General features: G+C 37.8%; 1 protein-coding gene across 5 annotated transcripts in view; it reads right to left on the bottom strand.

The window, feature by feature from the left end:
• NFKB1 (nuclear factor kappa B subunit 1) overlaps positions 1-20,539 on the bottom strand; it is a 77,957-nt gene that overhangs the window by 21,693 nt on the left and 35,725 nt on the right. For all 5 annotated transcript variants that reach the window (XM_020805424.3, XM_073001858.2, XM_073001859.2 and 2 more), the window contains 8 exons: positions 20,264-20,362; positions 16,660-16,808; positions 14,794-14,957; positions 13,877-14,035; positions 10,459-10,563; positions 6,222-6,313; positions 4,870-5,008; positions 456-596 (listed from right to left, as the gene is read on the bottom strand). In XM_020805424.3, coding sequence (XP_020661083.3) covers positions 456-596; positions 4,870-5,008; positions 6,222-6,313; positions 10,459-10,563; positions 13,877-14,035; positions 14,794-14,957; positions 16,660-16,808; positions 20,264-20,362 — 1,048 coding nt within the window. The remainder of the gene's footprint in view (positions 1-455; positions 597-4,869; positions 5,009-6,221; positions 6,314-10,458; positions 10,564-13,876; positions 14,036-14,793; positions 14,958-16,659; positions 16,809-20,263; positions 20,363-20,539) is intronic.

Raw genomic sequence — 20,539 nt, 5'->3', positions numbered from 1 at the left:
TCTAGAAAACCAATCTGCAAACATGGTTGAGCAATCTATGGGTAGTTAGTAGTATGGTCAATCTATGTGCTAATTATATGGTCAATTGTGCAGTTAGTTGTGAGGTCGACTACACCATTAGTTGTGCAATCAGACAGGTGAACTGCCTGTGTGTAAATTCCCATGAACATTCACAAGTGTAACTTTATACATGCCAAAAGCAATAAGATTTCAACCAATGAATTCTAGAAAGCCGGGATACAAAGAATTAAAAACAGAAATCTCTCTTAAAGCTGAATCCACAAGTGCAACAGGAGTTTCTTTCTCCTCCCCTCTCCATGTGCTCCAAATCTACCCTGGGGAGGTCTCCTCCATAGAAAATGTCATAATGGAGCATTTCCCCAGTACCAAGTGAAAGGTGGAATGTTTCTAAAATGTGCATCTCATTGTTCATAACATCTGTTATGTACAATTACCTGATCCAGCACCAGCACCAGCACCACCTCCTCCTCCACCACCATACATTCCACCTCCTCCAGCACCTGCACCACTTCCTCCATAACTGTCAGAGAAGTTTGGCATAAGCTTCTGTCGTTTTCTTTGCACTTCTTCTTTATCTGCATTTTTTGAGCAAAAGAGAATGGTAAGAGATGCAGCTCAACAAAGAAGGTGTGTCTGTTCTATTGCCAAATCAAAAGAAAAAAGAGGCAAACACAGGGGGAATAAAAAATATGCTCCGGAAAATCACAACTAGTAGTGAGTGGAATTCTCAAAAAATTTACAATAAAATGGATTGTGGTGCCTTGCATTTATTTATTAATGGGGATACCTACCAAGCAGCGGGATAAGCAGAGGGAGGAATAAGAGCCCAATTTTCATCAAATCAGCCCCCACCCCATTTTCCCCCACTGGCTTGTCAACTGTATGGAGGCAAATCTGGGGAAGTTGAAGTATAATCTCTTTTGCTACCTGTAGCTTTGCTTTAACTCCAGGTTGGCAAACGATCCTTTTAAGAGATTTGTGTGTACTTAAGACAGAGAGAAAATACAAATCTGCCTAAATGATTTTTGGGAGAGTTTGCTCCCAAGTTAGAAGCCCTAAACTTCAGGACCTAAACATAAAGCATTTTCAGGTGGATGTAAACTTTCTTTAATTTTGCAGTGTTAATTTCCATTCAATGAATATGGCATTGGGTGTCAATCTTTAAAAAATAAGAAAAGAAAAGAAGCTTCTTTATACAATTAAGGTGTTTTAAGGTGAAAATCAGAACAGAATGTGGTGTTTACAGAGAAAGATAACAGGATCAAGAAAACTGAAAGAAGTGGGAGTTCTGGAACAGGCAAGGAAAACTCACATAGTCAAGCCTCTTCCAAGAAGTTGGGGAATCTCCCAATATGAACAGGGAAAGAAGAACCTTAACTATAATTTGGCTTATTCACAATGAAAGTCAGGTAACAACTTACATTGGCAGCCAAGACAGACCACTAATATAAAAAGTAATCTTGTCGGCCAAGATGATTAAACCACCAACCACAACCAACTCTTGTTCTTCTCAGCTGAACACTTAGAAAATATTCAGTATAACCTGATACATTTTACCATCACTCCTGCAATTACTCAGATCTAACATCAGTTTCATTTTAAATCACAAGAAAATGTTGGGAACAATCTAAGTGGCTGCTTTAATATCATGAAAGGAAAGGGTTAGGGTCTCATTATACAAAAAGAGTAGACAGGGTCAGTCCAATATATAGTTTGCTGTCTGAAGAGAAGCAGCAACTGCTCCCCCAGCAAGTAAAGATTCATAATCTGTCATGGATTTTTTAAAATTATAAACTTTGAGCAGGTTGCGTGTATCTTTCTGATTTGGGAAAGTTATTTTAACACATGACTCACAACATCCCACAAACACTCTCTGTGTGCGTCAAACAAATCAAATAACCAGTCCTTTGCTGCCCTTTTATTATCTACATCTGCTGCCTCATTGTATCTAATAGTAGGGCTCAGTGATACACAGTTCAGTGGTAGAAGAACCCAGGTTTAATCCATGGTGTCTCCAATTTTTTTTAAAAAAAATCTGCTAATATAGGGATTGGATACATGGCCCTCCAGGTTTTGAACTGCAACTTTAAAATGTACATAAAGGACTTGGCTACTTCATGGAATCACTAAAAGGTAAACAGCATGTAACCCAATTCCAAAACAAAACTGCACATTAGTGGTGCTAAACGATGTACAAATAAAGAGAACATGCATAAAAATGAGTGAATATACTATATTTAGTGATGTATCATATGATGATTTATCGCTATAAATAAATGACAATATATTTTACAATACTATACAAAAATAGCTGCGCAGTTATTCAAAATACAGAGAGTACAGTATATCAGCCAGTGAAAAGATTCTGGTATCTCTCTTATATCACAAATCTTTTTTTTTTTAGCTTTAAAGGTTTCCCACAAAGAATAACCACATGAGATACACTAATTTCAAGATCATTTAACACTGAGACATGTTTATCCACAAATTCTACTCAATCTGCAGCAGCTCTAAAAATTCTGACGTCCACAGATCCCCCCAAACTGGTAGAAAGCATGAGCTATGAAATGATCTTACAGATGTAATAGGAATGTACAATCTTAGTGAGGCCAAGAGCCCTTTTTAAATTAGCTAGGTGTTCAAGAACTGCACACTCTAATTTCCATATTTAAAAAATTAATGCAGTAAAGGTTGCTACAGTGAGTTTTTGTTAACTGAAGAATATTTTTTCAATTTTTTAACTTAAAAAATCATATTTTAGTGGTCAAAAATGTATTTCTTCCCCACAAATTTTTTACTTTTTGAGTGGTATGAGAAGAGTCAAGGTGCTGTAGTTCCTTCAAAGCACAGTAAAACTGGCCCCAGACTGGCTATGGGCAAAAGTGAATTTTCAGACCAAATAATATTTTGAATTTAAATGAATTTTGGGGTGTTGGACGTAGAATGCAAAAATGGCCCACCGCCAATCTCCAGCGCTCATGTGATTCTTTTTAAGTGGAAAATTTGGAGGGTAAAAACCCTGATTTGCAGAAGAGAAAGATACTGAAACCTTGGTGCTGGCTGATGCACCCTGTATGTTTTTGAATAATGGTATAGCTTGCTGACTGATATACCTGTTTCATTTTTGTAGTTTTATACTTCTTGAAATATTCTTCGCCATTACTTTATTTACAATGCTATGATATGACTTGATGTATCATTTAACACATATTAACTCATCTTTCTCCTGTATTTATTTGTAAGTTGTCTAGGATAAACAATGAACTGTAGTTCCTCATCCTTGGCCTTGCTGGCTAAGACTGATGAGAAATGTGCTCCAGAAATATCTGTGGGACCACATGTTCCCCTTTATGCAATAGCAACTAATGTGAAAGCCTTTTGTCTGAGGCTCTATAGACAGTATTAGGCAGGATGGACAAATAAAGTGACTGGCAGAACAAGCGCTTATGGTCCTCTACTAGAAGTATGAGAATAAAAGTGAAAACTATGTTAATTACTTTTTCTAAAAATGATGGTTCCTTATATTTCACCACACACAGGTTTTATCAATCAAATTATACATATACTCAACTCACAACTACTGAATTTGCATGATGTTTCTTTGGATACTTTCCAAATTCAACCATATTCTGAGAAGCAATTATCCACTACAAGACACATGTTTTCAATCTTGGATATTATCCAACTAACTTAGTATTGAACAGTTAGCAAAATATGTCATCAATATTTAAAAAGGTTGAATGAAAGACATCTCCTCTTTCCAAAGTAGACCATTAACTATCATCCGGGCATTTCCCCTGGCAATACACACATGTAGTCATCCAGGACCAGGACAGATCTGGAGGTGTTAAGGGAGTTTTTGAAAGTTTCTGTAAAGTTCAAACATATACCACTGAGTTTTCAGAGCCCTAAGAAAAGAAGTGTGCAGAGTACATCAATTCTGTGCCTAATCTGGAAATTCCCTGAGATACATCACTTCCTACCAGTTATGATAATAAGTTATCAACAGTGAAGTCAATTGTTCTCTCATTTGTATGTCTCTTCTACATGTTGCTGCTCATCACACACCAAAAGTTCAAATACTTTAAAATGCTTACAGCAGGTCTGATGCATTCCAAGCATATATGTTGTCCTAAGGACAATGTGGTATGATGCTGGTGTTCATTAAGCACATGAGCAGACCTTTGAGGTTGGAAATGGTTTTTCTGCCTTTTGCCCCTTATGCTATAGTAGTTAAAATGTATTTTTTCCCCAAAATGATTTAAAATAGATGTGTAGGGGGCACTTAAGGATACAGGGAAACAAGGAAAATTGTAGCCCTAGACGGCAAAAGGGGACTTCCCCCCCCAAAAAAAAAAGATTTTACAAAACATTTTGGAGAGATGTGAAGATGATGGGAGGCTTCACAGATGCCAAATGTCACATCTGGGCCACATGTGGCTCATGGACCTTATGTTGCCTACCCCAATGTAAACACTGATATAAAAAGCTCATCTACTAAAGCACAGCAGTACATATGAGTAGATTATTCTTATACACTGTATGGAAAAGTTAATCTCAGACTGCAGATGATGTTCCAGTCTCAAGAGATATAAAAGTTGTCATTCATAAAATCAAGTCACCACAATGAAAGGTTGATCTCTCCTTTTGGAGGTAGTAATTTAGGTCACACTTGCTCATTATCAAATCAGTTGGAGAGTACTAAGTAAATGAGGCCATTATTTCTCAGCAACACAGGAAAATTACCATGCATGTTTGTTACACTGTATTACAAAATGTAGAAGAACTTGAATGTTCTAATAAACTGGACATCTCCTCTTGTGGCAACTCGTAATACTGACATATTACCTTTGATTTCAGGATAGTATAAGAAAGGTTTTGGCTCGCTTGTCTCCAGATCTGACTTTCGCCGTAGCTGTACAAAAACAGATGCTGGTTTGATGATATTGACATCTCGGTACTTTGGTGTTTTGAATACAATGGCAAACTGTAGGTGAACATGACATAAGTGAGCAATCAGGGGCAGCACATTTATTTATATATTTATCAAAAGATGGAATAGGAATGCAAATTTATTTAAATATTTATTTATATATAAATTTATTTATATATTTATCAAAAGATGGAATATAAATGTTTATATTCCATCTTTTGTCAGAGAGCTACAAAAATAGTCTTTGTCGATTTTTCTTAGAGAGCAAAGGAAGGGAATTCCACTTCTCTGTTAAGATAGCAGTCACCGTCATCCAGCCTGCAGAACAGTTCACAGACATAATGGTGGTGACGAGAATCTTATAGAAATGGAGAAAAACATTTCTCACCGTCCCCAAAAAAACAACAGGCAAAAATGTTGTGGTACCTTAAAAATTACCTACTTCGATTTACTGTGAGTGTTTGTGGATTAAGTCCACCTCCCAGAAAGCTCAAATTATAATGTAGCAGTTTGTCTATAAGTTGCCACAATGTTTTTGTCTCTTGTTTTTATGTTTTTGTTTTGTTGTTTATGTCTGATATGCTAGCACAGCCTACTTCTTCAGAAACATTTTTGGTTTTGTTTTCTGAATGGCAGCCATTTCCATAAAATTAACTGAAGGCAGGAGAGCAGGAGAACTGATTATATCAGATCACAAACCTATTTACACAATAACCAAAGTTAAAATTGCCTACATCAGGGGTTGGCCACTGTGCTGGGTCATTTTCACCCTCTCCCAGACCTTGCCAAACCATCTCTGCTCCCTCCAGCCTAGGTCATCCTTGCCCTCCCTCAGGCACACACGCACAAAAAATGTTCATCCCACTTTTTCTTTCATTGGGGTGTTAATAGCCATTTATAGGCTACTTGGTCCTTTTAAGGTCTGAAATAACAACAAATTGTAGCTCCTCCTGTGATTCCCAAGAGCTTATGCCAATTAATATTAAACCTACTCTATGTGGGAGGACCAACACTGTTCAGATTCAGGCATAAAAGACCTAGAAAGCAAGGTAGAAACTGATCACTGAAAAAAGTCCAGGAATAGATGGCCCCATTGTGCAGCAAAATTAATCACCTGGGTGGCTAGGATATCCTCCATCCAAAACAGAAAATGAATTTTCTTGGTAAGTACCAGTGTCCCATTTTTCTGCTGTGGGTGAAAATATCTTTACAGTATTTGGAAATTATTATTTCATAGTTACTAATGCATCTTACCAATTGGACATACCTGCCTATGTACATCGGTAGGTGAGAAGTCTCCGAACCCTTCCCAGAAACCACCATTTTCATCTTCTTCATAAAAGCGGATCTGAATATCATCTGTATGGAGGGCAGAAGTAAATAATTGGCTAGGATTCATGTTTGCATGTAATGTAATAAATAGATAGCTCTCATCCAGAATGAAGCAACAGGGACATTCAGTGAGGTGAGGTGCATGGAACAAACTACCTCTAGTTGGCATTAACTTCATTGACTTTTCATTGGTTTCTTGACACAGCTCATATATCCTCAATCAGCCTGCTCCAACCTGCTGTCCTGCAGATATGCTGGACCCTCTTCTCCAGCCAGAAAGGGGCCACTAGCTCCAAAGTGATGCTAATTGTAGACCAACACATTAGAAGGATGCTGCATTAAAGGAAGGCTGGGGGCAACATATCTTTACAGCCATGTGCTTTCAAAGAAATGTACTTGCTCATGATACCTCCTGAATACTTGTTCTGTCCTCCAGCCACCTGTTTTATGACTGTTACAGAACTTGGAAAATTTGCTTTTCTAGACTTCCATTTTCCAGATGGGACTGTTTTCATCCATAAAAGTAACTTGTCCAAGCAATGGGAGTGTGGCTACGTAAAAGGGGACTCTCATAGAAGTAATGCCTAACTTGTCAATTTATGTTGTTATGTGCTATCAAGTTATGTCCAATTCAAGGTGACCCTAAAAGCATCTTTGCGGTTATGTAAGATATTCAAGAAATTATTCACCCCACATTCACACAATGAAATCCAAAGTGTGTATTTGTTTTCCTCTGAGTCAAATTATTTTCTTAGGAAGCGAGTTAAAATAAATGGCCACCAGAGTTAGTGGTGGTAGAAGTTGCTAATGTTAAAACACTACACATATTGTGGGTTTTTTGGAGAAATGTGGACAAGCTCTTGGATTGCTTTTGCAGCCTACCTGTCTATGCCTCCATTGTGGTTTCTTTACTTTTGTACCTTTCTTTCTTAATCTTAAGGTGGAAAAGGAGGAGGAGGAGAAAGGCAAGAGAAACTCCTGCTGTGAGACATAAACAAATAAGCTCTTAAGGAATTCCCTCTTTTACTTACTGATTATCTATAGAGCTAAAACTATATTTTTACCCTGACAGAATTCAAAACACTGACCTGATTGAATGTCTGATTGCAATGGTTGGAGTTTTCCAACTTCTGTTCTATAAAGCTGGGCTCATATTTTGTTGAAGCTGCTCTTTGGAGAAGCTTTGCAAGCAGCTCTTTGGGTTCCTCATTTATTAAAAGTATTTCTCTAGCTGTTAGGTTTCTAAATATAGGTATGAGATGTAATTCTACATATAAGAACTAATTCTTCTACTAGGAGGATGTGAATTTATAATTATAGGAATCTCAGGCATGGACAGCCCACCCTTTTCATACAAAGTTTTTGAGTGAATTTTAAACTGTTTACTCACACTGCTAATCTTGAAAGAAGGAAATATGGCATATTTAAATAAACAAATAATATACCTATAGCTATATGGCAATAAGAGTACATAATAGTGATGTAATTATACCAGGCATTAAGGCAATATTATCCTATAATATTAGGCCACCAAAAGAAGATGTAATTTATTTTATGTTTTAGTAGGTGCCTATTGACCTTAGACCCAAACTACACATGATTTGTGATGTATGTGTTTGTTTTGCATTTTGGTACTTTCTTGTGAAAAATTCAGAGTAGTGACTTCTGTGGGGGCTTTAAAAGCTGCTGCTGTTGCTGAAAAATGTGTGGGTCTTTTCACTCTTGCACAAGAGCAAAAGTCTCATAGCAGTTGACCCTTTTTTCAACAAGACAACCTGTTTCATTAAGGATTATTAAATTTGTAAGTACATGTTACAGTAAATCCATAACAGAGAGAGATCAGGAATAGAATCACAGGACATACTGAGGGGTGGTAATGCTTCCTTTTTCTGCATTAATTTCCCTCTCCCACTAATACCAATAAGAAAGTCTCTCTCGTTCCTAATACAGCAGTGAAGGGGAACATTTTATCAGATTGTCTATGTGGAAAGAATGAGTTAATTGATATCCTTGTTTTGGTCCAAATCCTGGCTGAACTCTCAACATCTGCTATTAAATATTTTTAAAAACATCCATGCACATGTGAGTGGCATAAGTAACATCACACAGAACCCAGCCCTAAGGTTGCATTTCTATCTGCATTTTCCTGGAAACTGGTCCCATTGAACACAGTGGAATTGCAGTGGAGACAGATGACACCTATTTGCAGGCATGGTGATCCTCTGGATTGTATTTTGGTCTTTCAAAGAGCTATTCAATGTGCTGTACCCATCTTGCTAAGATAATTTAGCAGATTTGAGAACTTATGTAAAGTTTGGATTAAAGCTTTGAGTGTCCCTGTGAAACCACCAGCTTTCTCCATCCTCAGTCCATCTAGAAATTTTGAATGACAGCTCCCATCATCCTGACCATTTGTTGTGCTGGGTGGGGCTGATGAGAGATGATGGTCAAAATGTATTGACAGACCAAAGGTATAGCTACCCAATGAATCAGTGACCTCCAAAAAGTTCTGTATGAAGTTGGTACTACAACTCCCAGAATCCCCCAGCACACTTGTTTACTGGCCATTCTAACTCAAGGATTCTGGGAGCTGTAACATAAACATTGTTCTGTTCTGGTTTTTATACTGGGATTGGGATTGCCCTCAATGTTTTTTTAATAAGATGGGCAAAGAAAGAAGCTTCTCCATTGTTCTCAGACTTCAGCACTTGAATACAGTATTCCATGTCTTGATTCATGTCCAAAGATTGTAAACTCTGCATGCAGATACTGAATGCAGGAAACTCCATGTGTATAATGGAATACCTGCAAAGCTAATGATTGCATATTGTCTTCTGTTATAAGCTCTGTAAAATAACTTGTATTTTTTATCTGTGAGTGTTGTCAGGAAGTAGAGGCTTGCCCTTTTGAATTATGAAGTAAGTTCTTAAGAAGATATGGATGTTTATTCCCATCTTTTATGTGCAATACTTCAGTGAGAAAAATCCTATTCAGATTCTTCATTGTACTTCTAAATTCTCTAAGATTTAAGAGATCTCAACAAATGATGTCACAAGGGAAAATCATACTCAAGTTAAGGGAAAACCCCACTTTGGGGTTTCCATTTACTTAGACATCTTTTTTAAGCAGTTAACAAATAAGTCTAACTTCCCTTTCTGAGAATTAAAGGAAGTTATTAACAGAATGTCAAAACAAGGGAATAATCTATTCTTTGGACCTTTAAGTGAAATAGAACAGACTTGGACTATTTCCTTTTATATAATCTGTTGAGTGCTCCTCCACTGTATTTCACTGAAAGCCACTTTATTTTTTTAGAACAAAATATAAATTAAATACTGAAATATCAGCATAACAAAATCTCACAAGACTATATACATTTCATTTTTATAGCACATCTGTTTACAGAAATGTTAAATAAAACCCCCAAACAAAATGGTGTTGTTTCACTCAGCACAAGTACAAGCAATGAATGGTGCCACAGATTTACAGGAGAAATGTGCAGCAATCATTTTTACATTCTCTTTTTTTACTATAACTGGTTAAAATCTTGAATATTCATGTTAACACAACATTCAGATGTCAGATCTTGACTACTGGCTCATCTTGCAAATGACCTACATATGGGACCATATTTGATGCATGTAATTTAAAAGGCCAGCAAAATATAATGTTGTCGTCTTATAAGAAGCATCTTGCATTTACACATTGCATTTTCTCTCTCTCCTACCTCCAAGAAGCTTGGGCTTCTGTGACTGGTTTCTCTCCCCCACCCCATTATACTTGTAGCACTGGAGAAGGCTTTCTCATTAGTAGACCTAGGTCATACACAAGGCTAGGTAGGTCCTTCTCTGGTCTTTCCTCAGGACCTTTTTTATTCAGGCAGGCATTTGGCAATTGACTTTGCTTGCCACAAAGGGACTTTTTTCGAATGAGTGCCATATTTTCCCTTTACTTATGTGTTAAATTATGTTTTAAATGTTTTATTCATTTCATGAATCTATGCTATTTTCATGGAAGTCATTACAGATGCATCATAGCAACAGGAAAGACAGCTTGACATAGGCTAGTTCAGTTAGCTTCAAAGATTAGTGAGATTTAATTTGGGTCTCCGTCATACTGCCTCCCAGTGAGTCATGCCCGAGGTTAATAGCTGAAGACTTTCAAGTTCTCACCTTTCTGAACCTTGTCGCAAAGAAGGTAAATCTCTTCTCCTCCGGTCACACAGCCTGCTGTCCGATCCATTCGTACAATTTTTAAGTTGGATGCATTGGGGGCTTCTGATAAGTATAAACAAAACAGAACAATCAAATCAAATGGTTATAATTCTAACAAGAATCTTGCTTGGGCAAAAGCTTCATCTTCAAAATTCAAATAAATTTCAGTGCCACTGCTAATGAAGAGACAGTAAAAATAGGAAAAAACTATTGGAAGATTTCTCCTATCATTTACTATCAAGGTAGGGCCATAACAAGAGCTTAAACTCAAAAGGAGTTATGGCAGGTAACAGCTTACTGATTTGATAGGGAATGAGAAACAGTGTAAAATGAAGTGCAAACACTAAATAAAGATATAGGCTGAAATCCAACATAATGCTACCAGATGGAAAACTCTCACCAATTGAGTTGCCCTGGACGACACCGGCCAAAGTCCTGTTGTGCAACATAAACAAATTCAAAAGCTCCAGTCCATTCCTTGCTGATAAATAAAGAGCCCCCACGGTGATTCTTGGAGATGCAAATGCACATTGGCTTGGTGCATCTAAATGTGTCCTTAAAAACTGAAGTGGAGGCTCGTTATTTGCCAGGTAGGAGCAGACCAAAACTTATGACTTTGTTTGAATTACGCAACATAATTTCAGCCACTGTCGCATAAGAGATTTTGCAGCCAGTGCTGCAAAATAATGCACAACCGGATGCAGAACCAGTTGTACAATAGCACTGCATACAACTATTATGCTAAGTTTATAGATGTGTAACCATTGCTGCAGTAGGGTTCAAGCTAATGCAATGAAATAACTGAATCGAGGCTGCAGTTTTTAATATTATAATTCCTAGTACTATGAAAGTTGACTAGATAGCTCACTGAACACCTGGCTACAGAGCCTGGGATCGGAAGTTCAATCCCCCATTGTGTCTCTTGGGTGTGAAAGCGAGCCTGTACAGCCTCTGGCAAGTTGTAATGTCTTAGAGCACCACCAGAACTAGGGACTGGTAAATCATTTCTGAGTACTATATACCTAGGAAACCATGGCAAGGATCACCATAAGTCAGAATTAATGGCTCAGATGGTTGCTATGGGTTTTCCTGGATGTTTGGCCGTGTTCTTAGCCACCTAGAGTGGTCGAAATGACTAGATAGGCGGGGTATAAATACAATAAATAAATAAAAATAAAATTCTTAAGGTTTTTCTTCCTAACATTTCGCCAGTCTCTGTGGCCGGCATCTTCAGAGGACAGGAGTCAAAACCCTGTCTGTGCTCTGGTGCAGTTTGTTGGATACAGTAGTTGAGTATTTATAGCTGTTGGATCAACTTTTGTCCTTTTCAGGAGATTGGGTGATTATGGTGATCAGCATGTTTTTGTTGTGGGTGTATTGTTGTGATAAGGGGGAGAGATGATCTGTCACTGTGATTGATAGGTGTCATCAGCTGGTCTTCTGTGTGCAGTGGTCACTGATCCTTGTGGCCGGGTAGAGTTCGTTGACCTTTTGTAGGCTGTATTTTTCAGTGCTGGAAGCCAGACTTTGTTGAGTTTTAAACTTTCTTCTTTTTTGTTGAAGCTCTGCTTGTGTTTGTTTGTGGAGGAGAGCTTCAACAAAAAAGAAACTAAAAGAAGAAGAAAGTTTAAAACTCAACAAAGCTTGGCTCCCAGCACTGAAAAATACACAGTTCTGACTCCAGTCCTCTGAAGACGCTGGTCATAGAGACTGGCGAAACATTGGGAAGAAAAACCTTAAGAACACAGCCAAACAGCCTGGAAAACCCACAACAACCATCGGATCCTGGCTGTGAAAGCCTTTGAGAATATGATGGCTCAGAATTATTCTTAGTACTATAAAAGGAAAACTCTTCTGAGTACACCATGCACATAGAAAGTCTGTTTACTTCTGACTGCTTGTTTAAAAGGGGTCCTTTTGGGCAGAAAGGTAGTGTAAAAATATTTTACATGAATAAATAATAAATAAACATAAATGGTATAATCCAGTTCTTACACACTGATTAGGAAGTTCAGAAGTGTATCTGTGTGCCAGGTCTATATCAACCACAATACAGTGGGGTCTTGACTTAAGAACGGCCCGAGTTAAGAACATTTTGACTTACAAACCACTCTCATAGGAAAATATTGACTTGACTTACATACTTAGATTTGAGTTACAAACTGAAAAAAACCCACGTGGGAGGCAGGGAAAGTGCAAAATTTGAACTTTCAGTTAACTGTTGGCCAGTGAAAAGGGTGCCTGTCTGCTTCCTCACTCCTCCCAGCGTTTAGAGAGTGGATTGGGAGACAGTCTTCAGACTGCCTGGTACTGCACTGCCTGGACTGTATTTTTCCTGCCTTCCCTGAACCTTTCTTGACCTAAGAAAAAAAGAAACAAAATATCCCCCTCTAGTGGTCGAAGGCGGAATAGCAGCTTCCCATTAGTTTCTATGGACGGAAAAGAGCAGATACGGATCAAATGGTTTTCAATGCATTCCTATGGGAAATGCAGATTTGACCTGAGAACTTTTTGACTTGAGAACCGCCTTCCAATACGGATTAAGTTCTCAAGTCAAGACCCCACTGTATATAAAGAGAAAGCATCTCAGGGTCAGGGTAGAAATTGCAAATATTAAGTACAAAGCAAATTCAATGGGTCAGGGCTCACAAATGTACTAGAGAGTATAGGGTGGAGATAATAATAATATAATGCAAATAATCATCTTAGCACTGCAGAGCTGGAAGGGACCCTATGGATCATAGAATCCGACCCTATGGATCATAGAATCCAGCCCCTGTCAAGGAGACATAGTGGGGAATTTAACTCCCAACCTCTGGCTCTGCAGCCAAAGACGTAAACCACTGAGCTATCTGGCAGTTCTGGAGGAGTAATGGATAGGACATTATCCAGGTACCACTAAAATCTAAGTTCCCCCTTCAGCATACATATCTGCACAAGGGTTGAACAAAAGAGAAAAGAACTTCATCAATGTCAATGTCAATTTATTATTTTCATTTCCTTTGTAGCCTCCACCAGTCAGAGATTAATTAAATCAGTGAGTTGGCAAGTTCTGTGAAAGGCTTAAGCTTCACCTTTCTCCTCTAAATTAGTGCCCTGTGCATTTAGAAGAATGAAAGAAAAAAGAGGATAAGCTGCATGCAAATGCATGTAACAAAACAGCACAATATTCTAGCCTTCGGTTGTCCACTGTATATCGGTGTCATGTGCTAAGAATTATGATCCCAGCACATTACATGTCTTTTCAAATTTTAAAGAATAATGTTAAATTAGGGGCATCAGCTTGTATGCCTTGAATAACTAAACATAAAGCTAAATGGCTACCGGATTTTGGATGTAGTCAGTGAGGAGAATGGAAAGGTGATAAGGCACTCACTGCTATCATATATAGGATCTGACAAGACAGGCTGAAGTCTTCTTGTAAAACTGCCAGTGCTGTCAGGAAGGAATGCTGTGAACATTAGTTTTACAACACTGAGGTCCATTTCCTTTGTCTGCTGAAGTGCTGCCTGGTGAATGATTTCCCGTTCTCGTTCTGCAATCAATGAAAAAAAAAAAATTTTTTGCAAATGTTTGTGTACAACAGTGGTCAGGAAGAAGAAAAAGTAGAAGACAATTTTAGAACTGTAGAGCTGGAAGAGACCCTATAGATCATTGAGCCCTGCCTCTGTCAGGGAGGCACAGTGGGGAATCAAACTCCCAACCTCTGGCTCCACAATTAGATACCTAAGCCACTGACCTGTCCAGACATTCTGTGGTGATATACGTATGTGCGTGTGCGTGTGCATAAGTGACACTGAAGCATGATAAACTGACATGACACTGAAGTAAGATTATAGTATAATGTAAAGTTATAAACTGCAATATCAGTTATAACATGAACTCAAAACACAATTGGCAACAAAACTGGTACACTGGAGCAAGAGGGCAGGGGAAATCAGGTTCTTCACTAATTTTAAGTAGCAAAAATATGAAACTAGAGGCTGAACAATTTTTTTTTATAACCTAGATGGTTGCTGGTTAAAATTATGGGAGCTTCATAAGATAGACTTTAAAAAGATATTTCTTTTTTAAACTGTAATGTGCATCGTAACACACAAAGAAACCTTATTTTCTTTTACATTCTGCCTCCTTTATTCTAGAAGCCTCACAAGATGCTTCATTTTCCTCCTGTAATAAACTCTGCAAGGAGGAATACATAGAGAGACAACTTTTAGCAGAACAGAAACAAAAAGTACAGTACATTATTTTGTAGGCTAGAAAGAGCAGAACAATGCAAAAGCCCTAACTTACCTGTTAATTGTCTCTCCCCTCCACCTTCTGCTTGTATATAGTTTAGATCAGGGTGTATTAAGAGTCCTGGATTATACCCTTTTTTACAAGCATCAGTCATGCGTGCTTCCAGTGTATCTAAGACTCTCTTCTTTGTAACATGCAATATTCCCAAGTTTGGAAACCTACATGGAAGTATAAAAAAAAAAATCAGAAACTTCTCATGTTCTAATTATTACTATTTTTCCCAATTGCTATGCACTTTATTCTGAATGAATGATAGCCCATGGAATTTAAAAGGAAAAATAATTACTGTTTGGCTTCTTTCTGTCTTGAGAACATTATGAGTTAGTGTACCATAGTGGTACAGGTATTAGATCAAAATATACAACCAAGGTTCAAATCTCCATTTAGCCATAAAGCTCATTGGTTGACCATAGCATAGTTGCCACTACTTGTATCAACCCACCTCACTGGGTTGGTGTGGTGATAAAATGGATTGGAGATCCATATACAATCCTTTGAGCTTCTTGGAATAAAGGTGGAATATGAATGGAATGTTATAAATGACAGGCAAACCTCTTATTTCATAAAATCCACTTAATGCGTGGTTTAAAACTATGGGATAGGTTTTGGGGACCTTTATGCTTAATTGCAAGAGGCCTTCAAACAAATTGTACTGTTAGCCAAACACCTTCAGGCAACACAGTCTAAATTCAAGGGAAAGTTGCATACCTTTTCAAATTTTGTTTTAATGCCCATTATCACTAAAGAAAAACAGAATAATGCCTACATTCCAAAACCATCTTTCGGTTCCTTGAGGGCACATTTATTGTTTCAGAGAGTTTGGAGTAGGGAGGAAAACAAATACTTAAGAGAGAACATGACAAAACTTTCAAGATTAGAAGCAAAATCTCAACAGAGCAAAACTGAAGTCTTCAAATGAAGCTACTGGCAAGCTGGGTCCTAACATCAAAAGCAAGAGTCTTTCAAATGTTAAAAGCAGATCCTGTCTCACCTTCCTTTTCAAGAATGGCTCGGATACTCCAAAAAGCCTGGTGTAAGACATCAAACTAGCACTTAGTTGCAACCTGATCCAAATCTGAAAACAATGTCATGTGTGTTTTATTTAAACAATTTCTTCCAAAAGGGAAGCAGATTAACTAGGATTTAATATTCCCTTTGTTGCTTCACACCTGAAACACACAGTTTAAATAATAGTGCTTTCATCACCTTCACATTCATTTCAATGTCACTGGAGTAAAAGTGATGGCACTGTGATCTGGGATTGAAAGTTATGGTTCACCGATACATTAGCTCAGTAACAGGCAACCAGATGCCCTCCAGACACTTAAGACTACAGCTTTGTACCTCCAGCCATACTGGCTGGGACTAATGACAAAGCAAGTCATAATTTGATGTCATATCCAAAGAGGGAGAACAATGGAATAACAAGATGATTTCTTCTAAACTGGACATGAGGGTAGAAGTCATAGTGTGTAAGAGAAGCAGAGATGGGCATGAACCATCAGTTCAGTGGTTTGTGCTGGTTTGTTTATTGGATGAACAGGTTTTGGGCAGTTCAAAGTCCCGCCTCCTCTGGCAGGCGCCCACTAGAGGCAATGGTCTGGCTTCCTTGCCCCGCCTCCTCTGGGTGCTGCCTCTAAGTGGGCACCCATCAGAGGAGGCACAGCTTTGAAGTGGCAAACACCTATTAGGCCAATAAACAAACCACCAGTATGAGCCCATTTCTAGAGAGAAGGAAAATAATTTTTTTTAAAAAAATTAGGGCTTTGTCATGTGCAGTAAAGCATACTTTTGACATTACATCTCAACTGACTCTGAATTTACAGTTGCTGAGAAATATTTTTTTAATGATCCACTTACCCTACCACCATGTCTTTTGGTCCTGCATTAACAGTGCATACTCCCTGCTCACAGTGTTTCCCCACCAAGCTGTGTGCATGCAGGTGAACATGTTTTCCATTTGTGACTAACTGTACAATTACTTTTGCAGGCCCTGTGTAATTGCAGATCTGTAAGAAATAAAACAAATACTTTGAACATTGCTTCCTCCCCATTTGCTATAACTCTGCATTGATATTTCCAGTGTACTCCATGAACATGCACAACCATACTCCACATACACAACCGTATTCCACATAGAGTGTATTCCACATATCCCATATTAATATAAATCCTCAAAGTGCAAGAACATAATAAGGTGCAATATTAATTGTTCCTTTCAGTGATTAAGGAGGAACATAATACTGTCAGGCATCTCTCTCTCTCTGGCATGCACACATGCATGCACACACACACACACACACACACCAGAGTGGCCTTTGGCCAGATGGGTCTTATAAAAATTTAACAAACAAACAAATAAACAAAATGATGACATTTAAAATACCCAGTACGAACTGGCTGGCTGGCTCAGTGAGGTGCATAACTGGCTGCATAGAGGTTTTTGGTCTGTCTACATATTTAAACTTAAAGGAATGCTTTAGACCAGATTATTCACTTTGTATGAAGAAGGTCCCAGATTCAATCCCTGGCATCTCCAGGCAGGACTGACAGAGACTCCTCTCTGAAATGTAAAGGAGCTGCTGCCAGTTATTGTTGATAATATTGAGCTACATGTTTTCATGCAGTACAAAAGACCATGCAGTACAAGCCATAGTCTAACCCAGTATGAAGACAGCTTCCTGTGTTCCTAGAAGAACATTAAATGCATTGGGCATATTTTGTGTATTTTATACTTTGGCCCCAAGCACAATTTGTTTTATCCATAGTTGACACACAGAGGTGTTGCATTTGAACACCCAGTTATGGTCTGTTCCCAAAGACAGGACACAGGACTGTTTAAGGTAAATTCATCCAAGGCACTTCTAAATTTCTGTTCAGACTTCTGAGATTTCAAGGTTCTCAACGGGCTAACACTGAGTAGACACCACATTGAAACCGTGTGTCAATGAAGAGGAAGGAATTACACAGAAGAATCCTGACAAATATTTGTCCCTATCCCTGAACCAAAAGGGAAAGGTGCATCTACAGTAGGCACCAAGAATGTCTCGTGAATAGCTTTGCAGGATTAGAGCTGGTGATAATGTAATCTGACCACATGCTCAATGCAAGGTACAGGTATAGCATAAAAATCCAATCTGCATATGTGTCAACTGTAGGTTTCGTTCTCAGGTTCTCTGGAAAATGTCCAGAAAATCAGCAATAGCCTTGGGGCCTCAGCCTCAAAATGATTCTTACAGTATATTATGGTAGGAAAAAAGTTATCTTGTTTTTTGAAAATATGGCGGTCTGCTTTTATGCTGCTCTTCTATATTGTAATGTTTAAATATTTTTGGTTTTTTATTTGTTTCTTATAATTTTCATTTTGTAAGCCCCAGAAACTGAGAAGCACAGTGGGAAACTGAACTCCCAACCTCTGGCTCTTGTAGCCGGAATCGTCACTAAATATTCTTATTTGTTGTATGTCTAAACAGAGTAAGCGCCTGGACTCTATGTCACAATTAAATTGGAGGTGGGAGGGCAGTGTGGAATAACAATAAATTTACCCAAAACAAGACTTCTTTTCCTCCCCTTCAATCACCTGTGGGTAAAGTACATTTTACTAGGAACACCATGTCAGCTAGCCATTATTGGGTTGAAATGTTCTGGAGGTCTAGCAACTCATGAGAAAAAAAAAACTCTTGTGGGAGAGAGCAAATAAAAGGAAATACTATGCAAAACATTTCTTCTTTCTACTGGCTTTCTCCTTTCTACTGGCTAAACTTGAAATCAAGAACAGGTGCTAACAAGCCATGAAGAACTTCCCTATATTTTGTTGCCAGCTTCTCTTAACAACTAACTCAGGTGTTGCCATGGGAAGATCCATATAAAGCAATTTTTTAACATACCAAAAAAAGTTAATAGCAAATTCAAAATAGAAAGGAAGGCAAGTACACTGTGATTTTTAAAATTAATAAACACAGGAGCACAAAAGGCTAAGCCAGATGTGAAAAAACAGATGTATTTGTTTATTCAGAAATATATCCTGGTCCGATACAATATAAGAATAAGTCACCTAGGCTTTTCAAATAGACTGCTGAATTGTGTTTATGGATCTAACATATAAAGCCCTAAACAGTTTAGGATCTCAATTCCCGGCAGAATACCTTCTTCCAGCAAGAACGACTGACCTTACTAATTCGTCTCAGCCTCAATGTCTGAGGGTGCTGACCCTCAGAGTGGCCTGGAGGGAGAAGACTAGGAACCGGGCCTCTTTGGCAGTCATACCCTGACTCTGGAAGCAAATATCCATGGCCCCGTCACTGGTAACTTTTTTAGAGTTTCTAAAAACTCGGCTGTTTAGACAGGCATTCCCATCAATTGAATCCTGACAGAAATTATTAGCCACCAAGACAATCGTACCACCGCTTTAAATATTTACTGTGTTAACGTGTAATTGTTTAATAGTTATATTTTAGTATGTTTAATATGTTGAATTTCTTTTTATATTTGTAGTGATATTTCATTGTTTGATTATGTTGTAAACCACCCAGAGTGCCCTCAGGCTAAAAGGGTGGTATATAAATTATATATATCTGTGCTACATGACCACAGCCATCATGAAAAGATGGGGGAGTTAATTTTTTGTAAAATACTGTATTAGGTGAAAGGTGCTGGGGCCTAATTTTTTAAGTGTCATGTTAAAGATGGAAGGAAATCAGGGAGGTAAATTCATGAAAAAACAATTGTTCATTTTAATTTTCTCTCTCACACAACTGGCAAACTATACACAGTGGCATTCTGTGGATGGAAATTTCAAAACATTTATCTATGATTCAATAATACAACCTTAAATTGCATAGCCAGAAACTCAAAATCATGTACAAATGATAAGGTGAAGTTATGAATGAAATGAATCTGAGGACTTAAGAGACCTTACTTCAAATCTATGTTCTACCATATTCTTATTTGGATTATAGGTGAAGATACACATGACTGAAAGCTTCTTTTTACCCATGTCACCGACTGTTACACATAAACCACTAGTTGCAACACAGAATGTTTGTACCCTAGCTTTGGTTCCAGACTGACACTTTTGTGCTTATTTTAGAATGTGGAGGAAACACCATTTTATGTATGTACAGTATATGTATATATATAAACATATACACACATGTCTATATGTATATATACACATAGGTTTCTATTCACCGTGGATGATAGATCATTGCTTATTTGGCAGATTTCCACTTATTAACCCTCCTCAACATTACAACAATCAAGGATTTAACCCAGATGATCCATTTCTTTCCATATATAGTTATATTAAAATATACAATCAATTGTAATTAGAATGACTCCAAATTGTTCTCCCTGGGCATAAATTTGCCCCTCCATATTCCTTATAGTGCATAAAAACAGCAGTGCAATAATCACACCCACATGAAATACTATATAGCAAATGGCAGATAAATTATGAACTTACTTTAACTTGGGGATATGACTTTTTGTTTTTTTCACTTGATGCTCCAGGAAGTCCACCGTGTGATGGTCCTTCACAAACATAGCGGAAACGAAACCCCCTCTAAAGACATTAATTTTTGAAAGGTTAAATATATGAACTTTTAATGGGATTCAAGGTTCCTTAATAAATTGGACATGTAGGGAGAACCGATTTCATCTTGTTTCTTCAAGTCTGTTGGGATAACTTTTATCAGGTTTTATCAACTTTTATCTTTGAAAACAGAGTCCTATATATCTA

The sequence above is a fragment of the Pogona vitticeps genome, chromosome 5, assembly GCF_051106095.1.
Source record: "Pogona vitticeps strain Pit_001003342236 chromosome 5, PviZW2.1, whole genome shotgun sequence".
Classification (NCBI taxonomy): Eukaryota; Metazoa; Chordata; class Lepidosauria; order Squamata; family Agamidae; genus Pogona; species Pogona vitticeps.
The sequence above is the reverse complement of the archived record's forward strand: the minus strand, read 5'-3'. Positions and strand labels throughout refer to the sequence as shown.